The sequence below is a fragment of the Dromaius novaehollandiae genome, chromosome 19, assembly GCF_036370855.1.
Source record: "Dromaius novaehollandiae isolate bDroNov1 chromosome 19, bDroNov1.hap1, whole genome shotgun sequence".
Taxonomy (NCBI): domain Eukaryota; kingdom Metazoa; phylum Chordata; class Aves; order Casuariiformes; family Dromaiidae; genus Dromaius; species Dromaius novaehollandiae.
Window position 1 is genome coordinate 3,427,023 of NC_088116.1, and position 19,591 is coordinate 3,446,613.

The following is a 19,591-nucleotide window of genomic DNA, read 5'->3' on the forward strand; positions in this document are numbered from 1 at the left end:
TTTGCTCTTATCCCTTGTTCCTGGGAGCATACTTACAGATGTATCTATCACGTGGATTTGTTTTAGGAATTGAGTTACGAGTGGAACCTTGTGCACCTATTTGAAGTTTTTTTAAAGCTTAATCCATCTTTGCTGTAGTTATAAGATTAGTGCCTTGTTTTTCAGTTATGGCTGGGGAGGGGAGGCTTTGCGCCAAGAACTGCATCTACAAAAAATCCAGTAGGTAGCTGTGGGTACCCAGGAAAGATGAGGATTATTCTCTATTAGAACTTTTTCTTAGAGGTTGTGCTTCAATTGCAGATCTGTTAAAGCAGGTAACTGGACTTACAGCCTCTGAAAAGGACTTTCTATTGCAAAAGTAATATTTTTCAATACAAGCCCTTAAGTAGGAACTGGAAGTATTATAATACAAGTAGAACATTACAGTATCGGTAGGTAAGTACTCCTTCAATTTGACAGGAGCACCAACATTTAAGTTGATAGGATGGGAGGAGGTACGTTCTCACGTACGTAAGCCTTAGTGCACAGAAGTGTAAATTCACAGAGCTACCTTGCATGCTTAGGCTGGGATGTGTTCTTGGACCAAGGTGGCTTCCATGGAAGATAGGCAAGTTGTAGGGAGCAAGACTTGATTGTTAGCGAGTTAAGGACAAGATTATTTGTGAAGAAAGATTCCAGAGAATCGGGTTTCAAGAAGAAGAACGGAGCTCTCGGCGAACAGGAAGGAGGAGACTTTTCAGACTCTGGTGGCTGATGGAGTGAATAGTGGCGTGATTCCAGTCGTGCAAGGAAAAGGGGATAGAAAAGACGACTGCAAATAGTGTAGAGAAAAACAGAGCAGAAATTGAAGCTATTGGTAGGATGTAAATCCAATTTATTAGAGGAGGAGAGGTTAAAAAGAATATATATATGTTGCAAATTAACTGTAAGAACTTCAAACTTGCAATATTAGGGAGTGAAACCTAACTTTAGGTAAATTGAGAGATTGAGTTGTCACTTGTTCAAGGTCACACAGTAACTCAGCGACAGAGAAAATGTAACATAGGATTTCTGATTCTTAATCCATTGCCGTAACCAGTAAATGACATGTCAAGTCCATTTTGGTTTTTTTTAACTTTAATTTTGTTGTTGTTTAATGATGGTAATTTTCATGTCAAATAGACTTTCAAAATAAGAAATTCAAATAACTAATGAAAGAGTAAAAAGTGCTGATGTTTTATAAGTATCTGTTTTTCCCTTTAAATGTAATGAATGATTGATCTGCTTTCCAAAAGTGTTACTCCTGCCAGCTTAGCAGCTGAGAGCTGTGAAGTGCAACACATCTAAATTTTGAATAATTACGCTTCCTTGGCTACAAAAGAGCTTTTCCATCCATTAATAACGAGAAAATTAATGTTGGACCAGCAGTAAAACAGATTAAACTGTATACCCCTTTGGATGCCTGACTGCACCTTTAACGGACCTGAAATTCCTCTGATTATTTAAATGCTCTATATTGAAATGTGATGGTGGCCTTGAGTTAATAGTTAAAGAGGTTTAAATTGGAATGTCTCTGCAGAAGTTTTTCCCATTGATCAGAGCAAGTGGGCAGAAAAATACCTTATTTGATTGTTGGGAAGCGCTGATGGTGCCTCCCAGATTAAATGAAAATCTTTCTCTTTCTCCTTTTACTAAATAAGGTGTAAAACCTGACTTTTATTAGTCATATAGATTAGTTAATGTTTGGAGACGTCTTTTATAATGAAAAGCACTTTTTATAATTCCAGCACTGATATGGCTGCAGCCAGCTTCTCATCCGTGCTTGGACATTTATCATGACTGCAACTTTCTTCTCAAGCTTGCGTGATTAATCCTATTTTTGATCATCACCTCGAGGATGTGTCACCTAGAGTAAAATGAGCTTGAGTTACTTAATGACCAAAAAATTCTTTGCTTTTTCTCTGTTTATTTTGACTTTTGATTTTCATCAGGAATTGTGGCCTTTCAAGACAGATATATTAAAAATAATGGCATTATAAGTGATGAACTGCAATTGCAAAGATTGTGTCTATTTATTTGGCATGTACTATATATATATATATCCTGGGGCAGAAGGTGAGAAATAATTTATGACCTATAGCTTGCTTTATGGTTTTTTTCTGAAGGAAAAGTGCTAACAGTAGAATTTTTAGCAGCGAATGTGTAAACGAGGATTTAGCAGAGAGAAGAAAAGCTAGTCTATTTTGACACAAAGTATGGTTTGAACAATGACAAATTGCCTTATCATTGTGATTAGCCAGGTTGACATGAATGAGAATGCCTTCTTTGTGAAGTTATTTCAGTATGGTTTTCTTCTGTAATTTGTGTATATTCTTCTATCTTTTTTTCTTCTCCTTAAAACTAGAGCATTTTCTACCTGAGGGTGGAAGACTTTAGGATATAATGTAAATAAAGAGAGGGGGAATTCTTGGCTCAATTAAGTTCTCTGTTAAAGAATTAGTGCATTTCAGATAGCCATGATTTAGATAAGTATTGTTTAAAAATACTGTTAAATAAAATTACCCTTTGTTTCCTGTGAATTTAACCTTGGGAGCACCCTGAGGAGGATCTTAAATCTGGGAAGAAATGCATATGAAATCCTGTAATCAGTGCTGTGCAGCTTCATGTCATTTGGGTGGAAGAAATGTATTTAAAAAGAAGGCTAATAGTATGGTTTTTCTCAGTACATTGATTTTTTTTTCCCCCCTTTAAATTTCAGAAAGATCTGCTCACCTGTGATTATCAATAGGTTAAATCTATCACTTCCCACCCTTATTCAGAACTTTTCAGATCTCTTCTTTTTTTTTTTTTAATGTAAGCTTTAAACTTATCAAAATCAGCCGAGAACATGGGACAAAACTGAAACTCCCAAGAAATTTATCTGGAAACCAGAAATAAGCATTAGTTAATGATAGAAGTTCTTAGACGGTTTGACTAGTGCCCATTTCCTCATTCAAAGTTTTGATATTTCAGTGGGGGGACAAGCTAGGAAACATTTCTTTCCATTGTCATCAAACTGATATTTTCATGCAAATAAGATATTGTATTGCTGGAAATGTGTGATAAATCATTGTGCTTTATCACCTTTCTTCTGCTGCTGACAGAGCTCATATATAAATGTATTTTTCTATCTATGTACAAAGTACAGCTTGTTTCATTGCTACCAAGTCTGTTTGATCTGAGGCCCTGAAGAGGATGGTCTTAAGCCTCCTGTCTTATTCAGTATATCCTCTATTTCTGTGTTTTTATTGAGTAGCTACAGTGCTTCTTGCAGTCTCCTATTTCTTGTTTTTAAGAAAAAGGGAGCTTTAGGGTTTTATATTTATTTAGCTTCTTTAGGACAAATGTATGTTTTTAATGTAACATTATTTAAAAATATATTCCATTTCTTCATGTTTTTTCTACTCTGCTGTAGAAAATCTCACAGTTTAATGAAGGATAGTGCTTCAGTCACCTTTTTGTGGTCTTTAAATGGAAATTTTACATTTTGTTAGAATTTGTCAAAATCACAAATAAAGTTACTTCTAATAATACTGAATATATTAAAGAAGTGTGTGGGCACATGTCTAAATATTAATGTGCTTGAGTAGCAATAGTGATGAATACACTTTTTGATACATGGTAGGTTTGTAATTAATTCTAAAATACACTGAAATATTTGAGCAGTTGTTTAGGACAGCCGGCAATTTTAATGAGTTGTTAACTTGCTTATGGGTTAAAGATACTCAACTGTATAGAAAAGGTAAAAGAATTTCCCGTCTTGAAGTCAGTGGCAAAACTTCTGTAGATTTCGGGAAGGTCAAGATTTTACCCCGTCTCTGTAACGTTTACTTTATGGTTATTCCAATGAAAAGAGAAAAACACAATAATATGTTTCAGCAATAAAAATATTTACTGCAATCTCTGCAACTAACACAAACCAAAACACTAATTTAACAGTAGTGGCTATGGATTTGTATCCCTTTTGGAGGAATTACAAGCAGGGTTAAAAGAAAAGGGAGTCTGTTCCTTTTGATCTTTTGCCCTCATTTACTGTGCTGCCCTCAGTGTGCCTGCTTTAGTTTAGGGAGGGAGAAACCCATTCTGATAAAGATTTAGTATTTATTGGGCCGTCAGCTGTAGTTGGTTAGTGTTTGAAACTGTTGAATAGTATTTTTGTTTGTTTGTTTTTAAATATATAAAGCATACCATTGAACCATCTGTTGGACGTGGTAAATGTCTGATAATTTCCATACATCCACCCCAAGCTCTAGAGAGTCAGATTAAATATATAATTGTCTTAATTGTCTTATTAGGGTATAGTGATCTTCAGAGTACAGTGATTTCTAATCATATAGTCACAAAAGATCTTTTTCTTTTGTTTCTTCTAGCTTATTGCTTTTTAAAATATTTATTTTAAAGCAATTTGTGTGTTCTTATGTATTTTCTTGTTTATTTTAGTGCATTTTGGTGTTATGTTCATTTAAAAATCCATAAATCAACTCTTTTTAATTTAAGTCAGATTTTTAGTGACCAATTTTTTAAACTGTGGCAGACGTATTGCATTTGGAGATACATCCACCCACCCACCCATACCTCTAGGGGTTTAGCAGCATTAATGTTTGGCTATATTTTGACTGGGATTTTCCTCAGAGAGGAGTTAAGTGGGTATAAATAAAGATACTGTTCATAGGTCAGGTCATGTGTTTCATAAAGACATGGACCATATAAATTTTGTCACTCTTGCAAGATGCTTTGAGAGGCTCCTTTCACAAAGGAGCTGTAATGGGGTAGAACACAATGGAACACAATTAGCATCGAGAGAGCAGGAACATACTGAAACGCATATGGACTAAATCAGAAACTACTGTAAGTCAGCATAGCTCCACCGAGCTCTCAGATCCTGTAATTTGAAAACCTACAAAGCATAATATTAACATTTCATGGTATCTATGCTCATATTGACAAAATAGTCTGAGAAATTGTTCACTTTTTTTTTGTATCACTGTGTAAATAGCATATTGGTGCGAATGCCTACTTAGGTCTCTGGCTATATGCGTGTGCAAATATAAGACCTACATTCTTAAATTAAGTATATCCATGCCTATATATTTTCCTTACGCAGTTGTATGCCTGATTTCTTAAAACTTGTGCCCTTGGTGTGTTTAAAGCCAAATCCAACACAGCTTGAATGTGTTGAGTTCTTTAGTATATAATTACAGAATGACATTGTTTTAGGAGGAGAAAAAACCCTTCTGTTATACTGAAAGATGGCATTATTTAAAGTGAATTTACTCATGAAACCTAAACCCAAGGTGAAATTGTGTGCATCTTGTTTGTATGCACATAATAAACAACTATGCAATTAGATAGGTGTTATAAATAGGATGTGGTGGAGATGCTTAAGCTACTCAGGTTTCCTAGATTTTATAGCAAGTACCCAACTGAGATTTGCTACTCTCTAATTTTGCCTTTTGGGCTAACCAGCTGACGCCTAGTTGAAAAGAGTTATGTTCGTACAAGGCCGCAGAAGCCCTAGTATTCAGTCTCTGTCTCTGTTGGATTGTGGAGAACGCTGTGTACCATCAGCAACTTCAATCCCACCCTTTAGGCCAACCCTCATCTATCAAACCCGGGCTGAGAGAGAGAGGAAGCTCCCAGATAAACATACAGCAGCGCCTAAACTCCTAATCACTCTAGGCTTCCGCTTCCAGGCCCTATAATTAGAAGTCCTTCTTTTCCTTGTATTCCCAGTTGACGCAAATGCTTTTTGTGGCTTGGCACCTCATTTAGGGCGTGGGCTTAGTTTATGGCCAGGCCAGAGTCTGGTTTAGTCTTCTGATACTGCATAAATAGCTCTTAACCCACAGTCTACATCTGTACTAGTTTTTCCTTTTATGCATATATTCTCTGTACTTTTTAACATTTCTATTCTGAAAGAAGCTTATTATTTCCCAAACAGTATGCATGAAAAGTAGGAAGCTTTAAATTAAGGCAAATGTATCTGTCAGCTAAAACAAGGCTAGAGTAATTTTTTTGCATCTAGGATATCAGTTCCTTTTAAACTAGATTTTAATCATCTCTATGGATTTGAAAAACCACACAGTAAAACAGTCATTAATTTAACCTAGCTGCACCCTTCACATTCGGGATAAGAAAACTCAAAAGTTTTGGAGCGAGATACATACTAAGTAATATCTCCTTTACTCATAAATTTTCACTGGGTTCTGTATGTGCAAGACTTTCAATTGATTTCAGATGTTACCTGCTAAACAGGGATTAATGCCAGTTTGAAAAATAAGCAGGAAATCCTTGGAAATTATTCACTTTTCTTCTATGATTATTCATACATACAGTGCCATAAGATATATGTACATATACATATAGCATCGTAAGAGAATACATCTTGGAATAAACTTACGACAGCTTTAACCCGTGTTTCCCATCTAAACAACTTATTGGGAAAACTGTCACAAGATCTTTTAGAAAGCTGAGTGTGTTTCCTGCACTTGAAAGTGAAAGCGAGGTAACTACCATGATTCAAGTTCATGTTTCTTGCAAGGATTAGGTACTTCTGTATGGTGTTACAGAGTTGGGCAGTGTTCTTCTGTTGCAGGGATATGGAGTGAGAAACTAAATAGCTGAACTGTAATAGTTGAAAATTGTGATTTCTCAGTGTGAAGTAAAGAGAGATGGCAAATACCACACCAAAAAAAGAAGTCAAATATTCTAAAATGAGTGATTTATTGTTTCAATAAAAACAATAAAAAAGATATTTTAAAGTACTGATTGCCTTATAAATATGTTCTTTCACATCTGTGGTATTGTGCTCGGGACCTCTGCATTCATGCAATTTATGCAAGTATATGTTTTGTATTTCAAATGCAAACGTGAGTATAAGAAAAGCCCTTTTTAACGTACTGAAAAATAGCTGCTAATATAATGAAGGGCCTGTTTTCCTTAGGCTTTCATCTAATGAAATGCTTTTATTCCAAATAGTGACAGACAGCAGGATTTTAGATTAGACAGACAAAATTGCCAAATCAGATACCGCCCATCTTTCTATTTTTAAACTAACTTCCTTCCACCCACAAATGCTGTATTACCTTTCACCTCTTTACTCCTTCAAGCTAGCAAAAAAACCCCAAAACCCAAAGGCAAGAACAGCACATTAATATGGAACCAAGAACTATTTACATCATATGGAACTGATCAGAACTATAGAAACGCAAGCACATTTCACTACTTAATTTGTCCAGACACTCCACATGTCATCAAAAGAGTGAACAGGTAAAACCCTATACAGAACACCTTAAGAATTTGTGGGATGTACTTTGTTTACAGAGACTGTGTTAATTTTCTCTCTTTTGTTCTAATTTTAGTGTATGGGCTATCAAAGCGAGCGCCCTAGCAAGGTCCTGCTCTGGGTACATAGACATTACAGATTTGGAAAAACAAAATCTTTGTGAGCAGAAGAAGGGTGAAATTATATCATGTCTGCTTACTGTGGGGTTTATTGCACCATCCATGGACACCTGCATTTCTAGCCAGTATTGGAAACAAGATACTGGTTAGCTAAACAATGGATAGATGTGATAGACAATGCAGTATGGTAATTCCTATGTTTTCACAGTCTTGTAATTATTACGCAGCTTTCTGTCTCCAGCTTCCAGACAGATTGTTGGCTCTTTCTGAGTTTTTTATGGTCTTCATTGCGCTGTGCCATGTGATGGAATACACGTGAGGAATGTTGTGCTCTAATCTCTGGGTGCACTCAGCTCTGCATATGTATTTATAAAAGACTTCTAGCACTTTTATGGAGCGGGGAAAAAAATCTACTTTTGCTGAGGCTGTCTGTTCAGTGTTGAGAGAAGCCTTACGTATTCATCTCTTTTAACTTCTCTCCATGCAGATGGAAAGGACTTTTGGAAAAAGAGAAGCTGAGAGGATCAAAAGCATGCTCATTTTCCATATAAAGCTGTCTAATGTGTAAGGAGAGGCAAACATGGTATATAGAAAATAAATACATACTGTGTTGAATTAGATCTTTTGGAATATCCTTGCTCCAGTAATAGTGGCAGCCTAATTCTAGCACAGAAACCCTATTCGCTTCCAGTTTTCTCCACTGGAAATGGTATGTATTATTGAGGACCGCACACTTTACTAAAAGGGAAGTATATTTTGTGATGTTTCAGAACAGAATTAATGCAAATTGTGTGCATAATCCCACACTAAAGACTTGGCTGACTTGCACTTGAGCAACTTTAGCTGTATTTCCTATCAACACAGTCACTACAAATCAAGGAAATTGCCATTTAAGCCAACATTAACATCCAGACCAACCTCAACTCACATGCCTTACCGCCCAAACATAATACCCAAATGCACTCATGGATTTCCTAGCCCCATAACAAACTGCCTTTCATTTCTAACACACACAGTCAGAGTAACAGCCTTTAGCAGTAAAAGTATGTCTACTGGAGAGAATCTTGCTGAGGTCAGACATAAGATTCTGCATTTGGGTGATTTTGAGGAAATGGATGTGTGCAATGTGGGTGGCCTCTTTCTTGTCCAATCCCTAACAGCATCAGTGGTCAAGCTGAAAGGAAACTTGTAGGCAAATTTGTCTCTAAATGCAATTTAGATTTATCTGCAGTTTTGTACCTTAATACTATGGTACTGGTGCGCCTCATAGTCTTTGAAGTATTTATTCACAAGATCCTTACTTCATAAAAGCTGTAATCAGAGAAACTGAGGCATCGACATGTTCACGTGCTAGTTCTGCACTTCCCTGCTTAAGGGCGTAAGCGTTGTGCTATTCTTCCTCTCCACTGAGACCTGTTCTCTGACGAAGCTCCTCTGCCCGGAGGAAGGAGGAGCCCTTGGACTGGTGTCGTAAGGCCTGTAAGGTCAGGCCTTTGGCTGCTGCAGTCCTCCTGTTTGGGCCTGAGGGGAGAGGGTCTTCGGGAGGGTTAAGGAGGGAAAACAGCCAGGACAGCAATGTAGTGATGTGGTAGCTGTGATTAAGTAGAAAAGGTGAGAAGTTAATTTAGCTTAATCTTTACTGAGAGTGTTTCTCTGCTGCTCAATACTTGAGAGGTTTTTTTTTTCCTCTTCCTGTCCAATTCTAAAATTTTTAAAGGGGTATATGCTAGGACCTTAATACATGAGAGGTTTTGAACTTGTAGTAGATACATTTGTTTAGCAGCAGTGAGTAGAAGAGGCAAAGATGAATTGTGGAGCCATGTGTAAATAAACTGAGAAAGCCAACACTCTTTCATGACAGAAATAAGATAATCATTTATCCTTTGAATAGGTGTCTTGTTAAATGTGGAGACTTCAGTTCCCTTCCTTGAAGGATGATAGATTTCGATTATGTTTTAAGTGAAGAATCAACACAACCAGACCTAAGTGGAAAATTCCTTTTTCTTCTTTAATAGATACGATACCTTTAAAATTATGTGAAAGGCACTTCAGTGTAGCTATTAAACTGCTTAAATCAATTTTCACTTTAAGTAGTTAAATGTCAGAGGTTCATTTTGGGTTCTCATTTAATAGATTTCATTAACAAGGCAATATGAACTTTCTATGTAGAAAAATGTATGTGAAATTTGTTTCGTGGAGGCTTAAATTTTATCATGATGTCACACTTTTCTTATGCGCAAAAGTATTATTCTTTTGGTATAAAACCCTAAAGTGCTAGGATAAATAGACTTCAAATATGTGTTTCTAAATGTTTAAAAACTGGGTTATGGACTGACATATAAAGGGAGAAAAAAGTAAACAGCATATATAAGTTACTGTGATTGTACTGGTCTTCTAATTTAATCATTTTAGTACATCCATCAGTGACCTGTTTTCAATGAAATTAGTACCTAATTTAATATTTCACTTGAAAGCGCTCGGCTCTGATTTGCTGCCTTCCAAGCAGTAAATCAGACAGTTTCTCTTACATACATTTATAAGAGAGATGCTTCAAGATTGTTTTGTGTATACGTTACTTTGGCAGTGTTTTAATGGTGTTTCTACTTCCAAAAATAATTATGGTGGAAACATCAATCTTTTTTTATATGGGCTCTTTCACAGTGAAGAGCGTTTGGGGGTTTCACTCTAATGTTCATCATTTCAGTGTTTCACATCGGTCGCACAAATTCTCAACTTCAGGTTGAGTATTTCCAGATTTTTCAATTGATTTTAATAGATTTGTACTTTACTGCTTCAGCTGTGATACTATTACATGATTTCAGTTGAAGTTCTGATTCATTTTTATGAAATTAATCCTTTCAAATTCAGTAACTGTCTTGCAAATATTTTGTTTACAGAAAACAAAATGTAAAACATGTTAGCCTTCTAGATAGAAGTTCTTAAGCCTCTTCTTTTGCAGCGATTAATCTCTTGTGCTTTTTCTGTTTTTTCTTTTTTCTTTTTTTCTTTTTATTTTACCTAGGGATGTTGCTGGTCACTACTGACACGTTAGGCCATGATTTCCATGTTTTTCAAATACTGACACATCCTTGGTCATCATCACAAAGTGCCGTCCATCATTTGTATACACTTCACAGGGGAGAGACTGAAGCCAAAGTAAGTTAAACTATTTGCTGAAGAATAATCCCCAGACACCTTATACATTTTGTGTATGTTGGCACTTTAATGTTTGTTTCAGCACACAAAGAGCCTTTCTTACGTTATAGCTGCAAAAAGGATAAGAGCACAGCATTTAACCTGGACCATAATAAATTCTTGCCCTTTACAATGAGGTGCTGTCAGATTTATTCAGATATGACACTACCTCCAAAGAGCCCAGATTATTAGCTGTGTTTGTACTTAACCTTTTCTCATGTAACATGTTAAACATTTGTCTAGTGCCTGTGAAGCAACTGTCAGGGTTTGCTTGGCTTTGGTGGTAGAAGCCCAAGAAAGACACAGAGTTGAAAGCAAGAGTTAATCAACAGACTCCAATTAACTTGTATCTACACTTCAGCAAAATGGGGGAAGTTGCTGGAAACTGTAGTGATACAGAGTTAATATAACAATCACATTTCTAAAGATGGAAGTCTAAATTAGGCTAGATTAGAATGGGCTGAAAAAGACTGAAATTACCTTAAAATGCTTATTAAAGTAATTTAATGATAAATTAGAAAAAAGTGAGAGACATCACTCTTTTGCGAGTATTGCAGTGATCCATGCAGTGCAACCTGTTATGCCCGAGTCCTTCGCTGCCCTGCTTTTAGGCATCAGGAGAGCCTCACCTTTGTAGCATTGAATAACTGTGGAAGAACCTATTTTAAATACATAAATAAAAATGTCACCATAGGGGAAGAAATGCACTTGCTGATGCAATTACCCTCTGAAAGCACAGACTTGTGACAGTCTGGCAGATGTAAACTAGTGCGACAGAGAGAAGCCTCAGGCACTGTGATTATGACCTTAACACTGGAAGCCTGGATTACTGTGGTACCATGATTATCGTTGCTTCGAACCTTTTTTTTTCCCATGGGTTGTGCAGTTTTCCTGTGTTTTTTTTCCTTACCTTTGTAACAAGGAGAATCTGAAAGCTTTTTTTAAGGGTGGTTGATAATGTTTCAATTTGTGTGAATCTAAATTATTGGTAGCTTAAAATTGCATCATCTCCAAAGTGTTCTTGTTGCTACTGTGCTGGAAAAATCTAATTAATATTTTAGACAATTGTTTACTATAAGAATGAATAATCTATGCAAGAAAAGTGAGAGGAAATTAAGAACAAGCCTATTCAGTACCTTGGAAAATAAGTGTAATACTTATCTTAAGAGGCACTTTGTTAGCAAGTTTATCCTGCCAATTATAAACAGTTGTTTGTTTTGTTTTTTTAAGAAATGACTAATGATTTTAGATGGTTTGGGGAATATAAAATCTAATATTTAATAAAATATCTTAGGGCATCTCTAATTAGGCTTTTCAAGAATGAGATGCAGCAATCATCAGTTACATTGGAAAGTGAGTTACACCTGTGCTGCTCTTGTATGTTATTAATTTTATAATCACTTTGTGCTATTGAGCAAGAACAAAAAGTGATTTTAAGGAAAAGGCATTAAAAACTTTAAAGATACTGTTTGAAAGTGAGCATGTTTCAACAAGTAAAGTGAATATTTTAAAAATATATAAATAGTATAAAGGGCACATGTTTGAGATCTGTGTGTGTGTATATATATATATATACACCCTGTCATCTATTTGAGTATCTGCTATAATGTGTTTTAGTTAGTTATTTTTGTTTTGCCTTCATGCAAAATATTGGAAATACTCTGTAATCAGTATTCAAAACAAATGTATGACTCCAATCATTAGGAACAAAGATGTTCTATTTCAAAGCTTATAAATTTATATTTTAAAGTGTATTTTGGAAAACAAATATGAGAAGTTTTAGGAGTAAATCTTTCTTGATATGAATTTTATGGATTTAGTGTTTGCATCTGGGTGAAGGTATTGCATTAAAATCTCAGAACTGAAAGAGTAAAAACGTTTTTCTTTTTTGCTGTATATTTTAACTTGGCACATGAGCAATATGGAATGGGTATAGAACAGAGAAAAATCTAACCAGTCGAAGGCATATCGGTGGATTTTACAACTCCCTTAATTAAAACCATCTAGCAACAATATCACATTGATACCTGTAATTCCCCATACACACCTGTTGTTAAAAACATTTACATAATTTGATGGATGTTCTTTCTTTCAGTTTTGTAGTGAGAACAGTAGTACATGGTGTTGTGCTCTACTCTCTTGTTCCCTAAATTTCATGAGTAAGTTGCGTTTGACAGACAAGAATTTTGGAGACTATTCAGTTTAAAATTCTCAATGCAGATAATCCGAGCTGCACACTGGAAGCCACTGTACCTCCTTTCTTGATTATAATAGTGCTCATAGGCTTTTTTCCCCTGCTCATTTAAAGCTAGATGCGAATCAAGGCCAATGGTTTTAAAGGTCACCTTCTGTACTAGAGCTATAAAAAGTTCTAATTTATGTTGATGGACATGAGTGATTATCAGTGTCAAAATTTTTTTAGTTATTACCAGTTATAAATTGTTTAAGCATCATCATATGCTCCTCTTATATGTGGTATTTAATACCCATACCAAAATCATCTGCTTTCTTATATGAGTTTCTGGCCAATAGTGTTTTACCCCACATTTCCCCAAATATCCTCCTTTCACAGTCTAATGCATGATTTCTTTTGTTGTTGTTGTTTTGTTGATCAGTTAGTGTGTTTCTTGCAAATACTTACTATTGGTATTATAAGACCATTTAGTTCATGGAGAAACAAGCTGGTACACTGGTAATACTTGTGAAAGTATCATGTACGTGTTTGAGTAACCCTGAATAAGCTGCTGGACAAACAAATGCCAAATTTGGGGTCATTGCTCTTGCACAAATTGACTGTACCTAAAGTACAGTAAGATCAATTTTTGCCAAAAAATACTGGATTTGCAACGCATGCCTCACACAGTGCATTGCATACCAATTTTTGCTCTGGGAGCAGAAAGTTGGGAACCATGTATGTCTCATCCTGAATGCTGACGGATATATCTGCTGTTCTAACAGTGTTTGCATCTTGATTTCACACAGTTTAGACCATCAGCCCAGGCATATCCTCCTCTGCTACAGAATTCCCAATCTCCGTTTTGCATTGTGTGTAGTGGTTGAAGGGCGGACCAGTGGCTTAGGATTTCTCATCTGTCTCCCATGAGAAAGTGACAAGAAGTCCCCTCTATCATTCAAATACAAAAGTATCTTTAGTGGATTAATTTGCATGCTTAGTTTTTATTAAAGAAAATGTAGCAAGTGTTGTGATTTTTATAATGGTATTTTCTGATTGATTTGCCGCAATTAAGCAGTGTCTTTAAGTCGCCCATGTGTCTTTCTACTCAGATGTGTTTGCTGTGCTGTCACTTTATAACGTAATGAATATTGTGCTCCATTCTTGATTGATTTTTTTCTAAATTCATGACAAAGTCTGGTTTGGGATTGAGAAATTTCTGTCTGACAGACCATTTTTATTTTTCCTAACCATTTCTGAAATGTACATACTGGTTGAAAAGAGGTCGATAGCGATTCTGTTTCCTTCCATGGATGTCAAAATTTTGTCCTTGACCTAAGTAGCCTCTAAGTCTGCAAAAAGTAAAAAATGTAGAATTATCATACTTGGAGAACTGTTATCTTGTGGTGTGATCCTAGATGTCTTGACTGGTTATTTCCTTTTTAAAAAAAATAAGCTTGTGTGTGTATAAATATATGTATAAAATACATATTTTATGTGTATGAATAAAATATATATCATACACACACATATATAAAAAAATATAAAAGGAGATCAAGTGAGATTTAGGCACAGTAAGTTAAAGCATAAGTGCAATTAAGTATGAAGTTTAGGAGAACTTGCCTTGGTAAAAGTAGTCTTTTAAGTAATTGTATGAAATTTAGGTTTGAAAAGAGTGAAATTCTTCCCATTTTTTTTATTATCAGGACAAGCAGTGAAAGCTTCAGAATGCTGAACTTCAGACAGAAAACAAAATGGGAACTTTGTCTTGACAGTCTATCCCATCAGATACTATTTGTAACATTTGTATTGGAAGAAAAAGGGAGGAGGCTCTTGCAATTTTCCCAGCAAAATAAGCTTTCTCTGCATTGAAATGCTGCTCAGAGCATGTTGCATTGATATTCAATATACAATCATATGTATTTTTGGTACTACTTAAGTTCATTATCTCCTGTAGTAGGATCTGAATGCATCTGCTAGTCGTCATCTAGGCTCTTTTGTCAGTGGCCTTCTTTTCAAGGCTCATATACCATGCTGGTCTGCTCAGGGTTGGTTCCATGATGCTGAGGGAGACAGATACTGTGCTAGAGTAAGGTAGGCCTTTTGAGCTTGCATTTCCTTGATGTGGAGCTAAGGTAAGTAGTAATGTTCTCCCGGACTATTCACAGCTAGTCTTTGTAACATGAATTTTGTGATTCTCTTTCTCGATACTTTGAACAATGAAACAGTGCATTATTGACTTCTGAAGTGTTACTGGGAATCCATGTTGTATTTACTGACTTTGAACAGCAAGTATAGGAAGAAGCCTTGTCTGCTGAAAAAAGGATTGAGCTGGGACAGAGAAGATAGTTCAGTTCCTAGCTAAGCAACTGACTCTCTTGTATGACTAAGATCAAGGTGGGGTAAGGTGGAAATTGGACCTTTCTCTCATAAGTGAACTTTGAGGACAGCAACCGTGGAAGCATGTGAAGTGCTCAGATACTTTACTGGTTGGAGACATGAGAGTCTTATAGTCACAACTTTCAAAGTTACTTTTCTGCAAACACAGCCAGAAGTCAATATTTCGGTTAGATTGGATTAATATCTTTTAGGCTTTAAGTTTTACTTGTGCTTTGGAAATTCATGTTTGGGTGTTTTTTGGTTTTTAGAGAACAAGAAACCAGTATGATTGTGCTGTGTTACAGCAGAAAGATTCATTGCAAACTGTGGTTGCATTTAACCACGTGAAAGAGAGTACTAAAGTTCTCAGAAAATCCACACTTGCATAATTCAGCTGTAAAGGGGAGACCTGTATATGTGCATGTGTGTTTTAGTTACATTTTTCTGTCTTATGGCTCTTGCATTGTGAATCAATACTTATTGCACTCATATTTTTATCCAAGAACATTTTGCAAGATTTTCAGTAAGGTGTAGCATGTTTTGAGCTGAGGAAGCTCATTTACTTGCAGATGAAAGCTAGATTGTCACCTGATGATCCTTTCTCTTTGATCTTAAATTGTAAACAGAAAAAAAAGAGCCTGAAAACAGCATTATCTCAACCTAGAACAAATAAATGTAATGATAGCATCAGTGGGCTGATGGCCAGGGTCCTCTGTAATCTTTAGGCTGTCAGACTTCTGTTATTCTGACTCAAACTGCTGTTACAACTGACTTCAGTCAGTATAGGTAAACAGAGAGAATGATAAAAACATTCCAGCCTGGACTGCCACACAACATTTTACAGGTTTCTTTTTTTTAGGGAATGCATAAATGTTTTTGTGACACGACTTCATAGAGACTTATTCCAAGTTATGTCACATACTGTGTTCAGACAGAGAAACGGTGGAATAGTTTATAAATGTTTCATTTCTTCCTATCTTTTGACATAATTATAGTCACATACTTGTAAATGTTGAAACAGTCTCTTGAAGACAGTATTTTGGGAAAGAATCATGCCTGGGAACAGTTTTGAAATAATAAAGATTGATCTAGGGAAGTTGATCAGTCTTTGATGAAAGCAGCCAATAAAAAAAATGTTATGGTAAAAGTAACCTAACTAGCTTGAGGAGACAGAGCTCTAGAGCATGATGGCATTTACAGTTTCAGTTGTTATTACAGAGTAGCTATTATGATTGAAGGACCTTCCTTGACTGTCTCACTGTGCCCAGATTCTGCTTTTGTTTTATTTTTATGTAGAGTTGAAATCAGTTTTGACTACTCAGGGAGGCAGAGTTGGGTCCATGCGGGTCTGATGAATCACATTGTGTTAGTCCATGATTTTATTATTTTTTCACTTGTGTTTGCTGCCATATCATTTCCTTAATTTTTTCCACCAAAAAAGGTCAAATACAGACCACTCTTCTGATTTATTGACCCTTGCTGCCTCAGTACTACCATTCTTTCTTCTTCTTCAGTGGTTTTGTTTTTTCCTCTGCCATCTCCCTGCAGAGCATAATTAAATACTTCAGCCATGTCCTTCAAATAATGGTAAATTTTCTCTGTGACATTCTGTAGTGTGCATGAAACTGGGTTAAGTTCCTATTGCGGTAATGCTAGTCATGCTTTATTGTTGTTAAGGTATAATGTAATGCAGTGAGATGCACAAAGGTCTGCTTGTTGTTACTGATGTAACTTACCAAAATTCAGGGGAAGGGTGGGGGGGGGGATAACACTGGGAGGAAAAGCACTAGGAAGATCATAATGTGTTTTAATAGTTCTTTCTTGTACTTGCTGTGAAAATACATGATTCAGTTTTGTGAACTTCATTTTCTAACTCTTGCATTATGCACAAGCATCAGGAGTGGATTTGCCTGGGGAACACACGAGACCTGCCACTGTCACAGCTGTGGAGGTTTGCAGCCTCTCCATTTGGATCAAGTTTGCCCCTGTAGATACTGTGATAACCCAGTATAGCCTCTTCTCCTTTACAGGAAAACCAGTGATGATGATATAAATTTAAGCAGTGTGTGGCAAGTCAGTACAATATGAACGTTTAGAAGACCTGAAATATATAGGCTGGGGCTGTCAGTCATTTTCAAGAGCAGTGGTAAACAAGTTTGCTCTGTCCCATGTGATTACTTCTGCAATCAACCATACCTCTGACTACCCCATTTTAATCCACCGTTTTTAAAATAAGAAGTTCTGTAAGTGCTGCCCTTGCTTCTGTTCTTTTTTTTTAATTATGGCTTGAACTGTTGGTTTTTCTTTTTTTTTAATTTAAGAAGCATATTCTAAGTAACATTGTACTTAAATTTGGAAAAGTTGTGAAAATAAGGAAAGAATGGTAGCAAAAAATTACCTAGATTTCCATTATATAAAGTAAGTAAATGTATGTCACCTGTGAAGTGTTAGGTTCAGTTAATTCCCTCCAGATTTTCGGTGTATCTGTTTGTATAAAATGATTTTCTAATCACTTCAGTTTTGAAAGCTGAGTTCAGTAGAGCAGTTGACAAGTGATGTACCCTTTTAGAACTCCATATATTAAATTACCCTACTGTCTCACTCAGTTCAGAGTCTGAACCAAGAAGTGAAACTTTCATTCTGTTTTCAGGAGAATTTTACATCATAGTATTCAAAACACAGGAAAGTAGGGTAATGGAAGTTAAAAAGAGGCATAGGAGGAGAGTAATTGAAAGAATGCAGGGGAAGACAGTGCAAGACTGAAGAGAAATTAGATTAGGAGTGAATACCTAGATGAAGTGTTGCAAGAAAAACTGTGAAGATGAGAGAAAGGACAAAACTGAAGGAAGCTACATAATGGAGGACTTATTGTATAATACGGATGAATAATACAGGCTTATAGAAAGACTTCTACTAAAATCTGTTAAGAAAACCTTTCTCAGACTGTTATTTCCATTCCGTACAAGTACTGGATGATTTCTTTCCAGGTCATGCTAAAGCTTATCAGAATATTTGAAATCATTGTGTAATTGTCTCCGATAGGAAAATAGTCAATGGTCACTTGAACATAAAGCAAGAACAGATATCGGTTCTGTGAACTGATTGATTGCTAAATGAATTGATGCTACCACAAGTCATTAAGTAGAGCAAGAAAAAAAATTATGTAGGAGCAGCTTCCATACTACAGGTTTGAATTAAGATTCTGTGGGTCAAACAGAAGGATCCAAGTGGTCAAGGAGGTACATGATTGTACATGATTCTGAGAGCAGTATTTTTAATATTGTGAGGGTACTGAATTTTTATTTAATCAAACTTATCGTATTAATACTGAGAAGAGGCAATTGTAGACAGTAATGTAAGAGGTCCAGGGTGTTCTGGGCTGCCAAAACCCCTTTGGGACTAGACAGTTACTGATTAGGTCCTGGAAAAAGTTGTGCTGCTGCTGTATTATCAAATACAGACTACTGTCTCTGTTAAAAGTATGTTTTCTGAGAGGAGGACCAAAGTAATGTGATCAAGGATTCTCATTTCAAATTTTCACTATTTTGAATTTGTGAAACAAGCTGAATAGTCCATAAAGTAAAAATAATTTCTGTAGACATCCCCTACAGCAGGAGTCATAGAGTACATGGTTTAGACATAGGAGAATTGGAGGATGTTATTTTAACCTGTAAGGAAATACTATGTTTCTGTCTTAAGTAACTACATTCCTTTGGGCCAGAAAAATGCTTTGGTGTTTCTAATGAGGACCTTGAAGCATCCAGTGATTTCACCGAGACTTCTGAATCTGCAAGAAACACAGTTTGAACCTTAGTAACTAAAGTGCTCAAGACAAACTGGGAAGTAATAGTATTAAAGCTAGGAGAAAGAGCTGACGTTCTCCACAAAAATATTTAGTATTGCAAATTAAAATGTCTTAAAGGTTCTTGAATTAAACAAAATCTCAGCTCTATATTTCCCTTTACTGGGACAGATAGCAGAGGATAGATAAGATGTTGAAATACAGGCATGAGTATTAAATCTGATGTTGACCTTGAGCTACAGAATAAACTCTGAATTGAAAGAGACCTCTACTGTACTTTGTACTTCATTAACATATATCTGTAAACACTATGGGGTCTTGATTGATCTTTGGTATCTAAACATTACATCATAATTAACAACAAATCCAGAAATATATTATAAATACATGGAATAATAGTACATTAACCTAAAGGACAGCAATAAATTGCAACGCTTAGCATAAACTTGAAAACCACTAATGGGCCACTGTGCAGTTTGTTTATACTATAAGCAGTCAAGAACTCTGTGTAATGTACAGTAACAGTGTGGTGGATAACAGCAAGTCTGATGTGATAATTTATATACATCTTTTTCATGGACACACACAGCCGATATTTTTGAAGTGATTTCTGAGAATGC

At 35.9% G+C, this 19,591-nt stretch overlaps 1 protein-coding gene across 9 annotated transcripts in view; it reads left to right on the plus strand.

Annotated features, from left to right (window-relative positions):
* Positions 1 to 19,591, plus strand: part of BCAS3 (BCAS3 microtubule associated cell migration factor) — a 379,129-nt gene that overhangs the window by 100,455 nt on the left and 259,083 nt on the right. For all 9 annotated transcript variants that reach the window (XM_064523127.1, XM_064523131.1, XM_064523134.1 and 6 more), the window contains one exon: positions 10,445 to 10,578. In XM_064523127.1, the coding sequence (XP_064379197.1) occupies positions 10,445 to 10,578 (134 nt within the window). The remainder of the gene's footprint in view (positions 1 to 10,444; positions 10,579 to 19,591) is intronic.